Genomic DNA, 6,000 nt, shown 5'->3' on the forward strand with positions numbered 1-6,000 from the left:
AAAACTAAGTATCCTGTTGGAAAATATTGTTAATCATTTCATATAAATATGTATTAAAAGTGTGTTAATTGAATGTAATAGTAGAGAGAAACTCCGAAGAAGCGCTTTCAAAGAAAAAGAAAATATGATTTAACTTACAAATTCCAATGCAATTTCTCACGAACTAAAAATTTCAAACTTTAACATGGAACTGGATTTAGATAGTACAACTTCGACGTCTGCATTCATGTTCCAAGGACGACACTATAATGGTGATACTGTGGGGAAAATAAGACGATAAGAGAACATAAAATATATCATTTTTGAAGGGAATAGACAAATATTTAACTTACAGATTGCGCGTTTTCTCCAACCTTTTGCTTTCCTATAATACCAATTTCAAGAAGGAAAAAAATCATAAATTACAAGGGTAATATGATCACACATGCGGTCATCTCACACCCATCACCCTTTCAAAACTTCTCTAATTTGACTACTAACACTCTTCCTAAATGCCTCAAAAGGAATGCGCTCAAAGACCTCAGCTCCAAAGGAGAAGAGAAGGGCGTCTCTTGCTGCTTGCAAGTCTATGCCTCTTGCTTGGAAATAGAAGAGCTGGTCTTCTTCGAGATCACTGACCGCTGCTCCATGAGAACATTTCACATCGTCGGCGATGATCTGCAGGTTTGGTTTCAGGTTGACTGTTGCATTCCGTGTTAAGAGAAGAGATCTTGTTAGTTGCCCAGCATCAGTTTGTTGAGCAAATCTGTGGAATGTACATGGAGAGATGCCCGAAAAAAATCCATGGTCAAAATAATGGCGTGGACTGTTTTTGAAACATTATATATTTCACAAAAACCCCTGAACTTTGGGGGTTTGCACAAAATTCCACAGAAAGTTTATAAATCAGAAGGACGAAAACCCCATGAACTTTTAAAATTATACTAAAACCCGCTGAACTGTTGTGAGTTATCATAACGAGAGTTAACAAGTAGAGTAAGAAGTTTAAGACTATGTTTTTTTTAATTACTTCACTTCTTACCTACTTTTACCAGAAAGAATAAAATAGAAGTTATTTTAGAAGACAGGGATAAAACTATCCAAACTTTGTTACATATCTACGTGAGAACTTTAAGTTACCCTCATAAGTCATCACTCAGGTACTTAGTGAGACATATCCAATGGATTTTTTTTTCATGACTTATAAAGTTCAAGGGGATTTCACACTTCAGGGAGGTTTTGTGAAATTTAAGAAAAGCCACCCCAGTAGCATTTTGTTATGGAAGTTGGAGTTCCATACCATTCTTAAAACATTCAAACTCCAAAGGAGTTACCATTCGAACCACATTCAGACTCCAAATTTTAGTTGTGTATACTTGTAACTCTAAAAAGTTATAGCAACGGTAAAAATACCTTTAAAAAAATGGTTTCAATTGCAAAAGTGGAGTACCTGTTAACCTTTATGTTCCCATCAAAAACAGCCCGTCCTGTGGAGTGAGACACGATGCACTTGTGAAGCTGACGAGAAACACCTCTAGGATGATCCAAGACTAATCTACTATGCAAATCTTGTATCTGGTTATTTTGAGCCACATGAAATGTCGACAGTTCTGTCACTGTGTCGGGGCCTAGCTGTTGGATGTAAAGATTATGCCTGCTCAATTTTCCGCCGGTACTTATCTCAACAAGCTCATAAGTACTTGATGCTTCCTGCACATAATTTATATTATAAAGTTTTAAGTCCTCAAACTTGTATTATCTTTCAACATCAAAAGCTACAAAAGTTAATATTTGTACATTTTCTGAGTAATTAATAGATTAAAGCTGTAAAAAATAATGTGATGACAATTAATTTATTAGCTTGCTTCTAGGGTTTTCTACAGCGTCAGGTGGATCTCAGCACCCCAAGACTCAGCAAGATGACTTCAATAACCCTCATCAAGCCTGATTTTGACAAAATACGTACATATCCATTGAAGCCACATTCAGGCTTGGGCTGCACATACTACATAGAGAGAACCATGCCTTAACAATTCATTCATCTGAGGAAGAAATACAAAGGCGGAAACTATTAACTCTGTTTACCTCGATCTAGTACCATTCGATATCCTCTTTCATCAGAGTTATCTTTTTAGAGGATAAATTAATACTATGATTGAGCAATACATTTGTTACAACTATCAGATGTTCTTTGTGTTCTTCTTTAGTTTTTGAGAAACACAAGAATGTCGTCAATATAGACAACAACAAATAGTGTCCAAAAATGCTATTCATCCATTTTTGGAATATTTGAGAAGCATTTTTTAGACCAAATGACATAACGTTCCATTTATAATGTCCTCCATTAGGAGAACTAAATGTCGTTAGCCTTGTGCTCTCTTCATCATTTATTTTGATCTGCCAAAAAACTTAATTTAGCATCAAATTTGCTAAACTGCTAAACCATCTGGCATCTCGGATTCTATGTAATAGCAATTTGCTACTGGGATGAAGAATCCGCAAAATTTGGTTGCTTCATTAACCTTTTTATAGTTAATGATCATCCTTGTTTTTCCTCTCTTTCGCTCAGCATGGTTTCTTACCATGAAAGCAGAAGAAGAAGAATTTAATTCTGTTTTATTACCCTGATATTTTCTCCTTTGTATTCGTCCTTCATTTGGATGGTACAATATCTAGGACTCTTATCAAAGTGCAGCAAGGGGTTATCACTGTATAACGGTGATAACATTGTAATAGTTTTTTCAAAATCATTGGCAACTGGAATATTATAATTAAGTTGTTTGATTTCTTTTTGTGGTTTTCCATTTTGTGATTATGATGGTAGTAAAAAGTTGGGGTTGGGTCTTCTTTTTTCCGAAAAGAAAGGCTCCTTGGTTGATTTATATATGTAGTTCTAATTTTATTAAAAACTCCTTGGTTGATTTATATGTAGTTCTAATTTTATTACTAGCAACAATGAATGTCTCTTCTGGCATTTGTATCTTCTTATATTGCTTTAAATGACTTAAATTGATTTAAGTCTAGATCAATTTTAAGGTCATTTAACAGATCTGACATAATCTATTAAAAACTCTTCTACATAACAGATCTGACATAATCTCATCTGTAAGAGTTTACGTTTTATGTCAAGTTCTAGTTTGTCTAATGGTTGACCACAAAGGCCTTTGCATAGTTCATTCATAATTACAGACAACATGATCTGGCATTATGTTTTTCATTTTTTCTTTATTTTCATCTCTAATAACGTCTAATAGCTTTACCCAGTCAGAGATCATACCGTCAAATAGGAAAGTTACATATTCCATGAATTAGGGTGTTTTCCATTCATAGAAATTCATTATCCCAATAATGTGTTGGGTCCACCTATTTATATAATTTGTTCTTTCTATTATTGGGATATTGTCTATATTAAAATAGAGTCCTCTCATGCTTACAGGCTTATGTATTGTGGCTTCTTCATATATTTGTTTGTATTTCGTCCGCATTTGTGATGGTAAGTCTCTTTGCTTTTCTTCCGAGGAGGATGGCTTAGACTAAGGGTTTTTAACTCTGGCATACCAAACATTTGGTTCCATTGGTCATTTTTTCCCAATTTTTCCCATTAACCTAGTGGAAAACTGGGTCGTTCTGGTTTTTGTGTGGGAGGTGACCCTATGACTGAGGATTCTCCTACCTCTTCATTTGCCATATTTATGACAAGAGTATCTTCATATTCACTTATTTCTGATGATGAATCAATTTGACTATCATCAGAATAATAGTTTAGTAAAGAACTGTTATTATCTAACGGTTGATTTGTTTGATGTAAAGCAGCAAATTCTGTTTGTGCGTCTTGTACTTGTTGTGTTAGGATTTGTATTTGTTGTCTCAATACAACCCTATTCGATGAACTAAAAGTCTCTGGTTGAAGGATATCTGTTAGATCTTTTCATCATCATATTTAGATTATTTGTCCAACGCCATTTACGAGGAGATTTTTCGCTATGATTTGGACAGTTGTTTAAAGATTTAATTTCTTCAATTTGTTTTTGAAGATTTAGGATATTTATATTTATATCCTTAATGGGATAGACCATGGCTATTACAGAATTTAGCATGGAAGCCAAATCCTGGTTGGTTAGGGATTCAAGAGTCTTTGGGTAAATGAAGCAAGTGCTTATAACTCTTAGGTTCAGCACTTAACTTACAGGATTCTTGAATTAATCTAGACATAATTTTAGTTTTTCTTTCTCCTTGCTCTATCTCTTCTTCTGCTAAATAATTCTACTAATCTGTTTATTCTCTACTTTGTTTATCAAGGGTTTGACCCTTTTTTCTCCAGCTAAACACATACAGTCTTGCAGGTGGCTTTCTCTGCAGACTTAGGACTCGAACTCAACCTAGCAGCACTCATGCCGCTATACTAACATGACCACAATCCTAGCATGCTGCTTCAGAGAGAGAGCACAACCTAGTTTCATTTCCTACCTCTAGGCGTAGCTTGATAAACAAAGGAATTATGAACAAAATAGTAAAATTAAACTTACATAATAAAGACAGATTGGAGAAAGAAGGAATTTAGAACTGCATATTATTAACAGAAATAAAACTTAATAAAGTTAATGACCATCCTTGCTTTTCCTCTCTTTTGCTCAGCATGGTTTCTTACCATGAAAGCAAGAGAAAAATGATTTGATTCTGTTTTTTGAATCAAATTGGTTTGAAGAGTTCTGCTAACTGGATTTCAAACTCTTTTCTGTCTTCAAGGTTAGTCGTTATAGGATTAACCCTGATATTTTATCCTTTGTATTCATCCTTCGGATGGTATAGTATCTAGGACTCTTATCAAAGTGCAACAAGGGGTAAATAATTCATTTATCCGAGGAAGAAATACAAAAGGGTAAACTATTAACTCTGTTTGTGATAATCCTAGAGTAATAGTTCCTCGATCTAGTACCATCACCAGAAAGAGAGAAAAGTATGCAAGGCACTTGGTTGTAGACAACTCACTATCTTGTATGAGGCTGACATGTGCTGGTTACAGACGCTTTCTGACGGAAAACTAGTGGACTGTCCTATGGTATCCAGTTAGCCTGGATAATGTTTAGGAAGAAAAGAAACTCATCATGGTGACTGCAGATAAATAACCTCACAAAACTTCGAATTAGTGCAAAATCATGTAAAAGATTGCATGAAACTCTTCATCAACCGCTGCAATGGGATTTATGGGCAAACACAACAAGTCATGCGTGGTGGATGTTCTATAAACCAATTAGCACGGGAAGCTTTCTGCAGCAATGACATCCCATTGGGTGTATCAACAGCTACTACACTTAAGGAATTTTGAATGGAATGCTTGTTTGCTTTAAACTTTCAGCTTCATTTTTTATGAACGCTAGCTAGTGTCACCTAAGATATGAAGGTATAAAGCCTACAGACTGATAATGAGGACATAACCCAAAAGGGTTCTTCCAATGCAGAGAATGGTGGCTATTTGTTGGCTACATTCTTGATACTCTACTTCCACCAGTCAGTGTCTTCGTTCGTTACTAGCCTTTTTCACTGCATCCAGTCTAAAGCTACTCAGTTGGAATCATTTCTAATATTTGCACTGACGGGACGACAATCATACAGTTTCTCTTCTTTCTTTGGGTTGTTAACTTGTGTCTTTCTAAAAGCAGAATCACTATTTTACCAGATAGTATTGCGCCCATTTAGTACTCTGTCTCATCATCAAGGGTGCGCTTTGCACAGTTAATACAGTTATACATATAACAAGTGTTCATAAGGTTGAATAATAATACTCTAAAACTACAACACATAATCCAAGGCATAATCTTTTCATCCATCAACATCACAAAATCATTACTTTAAAAAGTTCTTATCGACAAAACAATTACCTGCCGCGTAAACGTCCACTTGATATGCGCCGAATTCACCGACTGTCTCTGCAAATACGTATGTGAAACCCTCGCCCCCTCCTCGACCACCACCTCCACCACCGAATTCCCCCAATAACACTTCTCCTGGCTCCCATTCACC

At 35.5% G+C, this 6,000-nt stretch overlaps 1 protein-coding gene across 1 annotated transcript; it reads right to left on the reverse strand.

Annotated features, from left to right (window-relative positions):
• On the reverse strand, positions 266-5,996 carry LOC109847349 (protein ABCI7, chloroplastic; the record flags this gene model as incomplete). The annotated part of the gene is made up of 3 exons (XM_020416581.1): positions 266-745; positions 1,430-1,689; positions 5,859-5,996. Coding segments are annotated over 3 exons (699 nt in total), but the record flags the coding sequence as incomplete, so codon positions are not given.

This window comes from Asparagus officinalis, chromosome 7, assembly GCF_001876935.1.
Source record: "Asparagus officinalis chromosome 7, Aspof.V1, whole genome shotgun sequence".
NCBI classification, from domain to species: Eukaryota; Viridiplantae; Streptophyta; class Magnoliopsida; order Asparagales; family Asparagaceae; genus Asparagus; species Asparagus officinalis.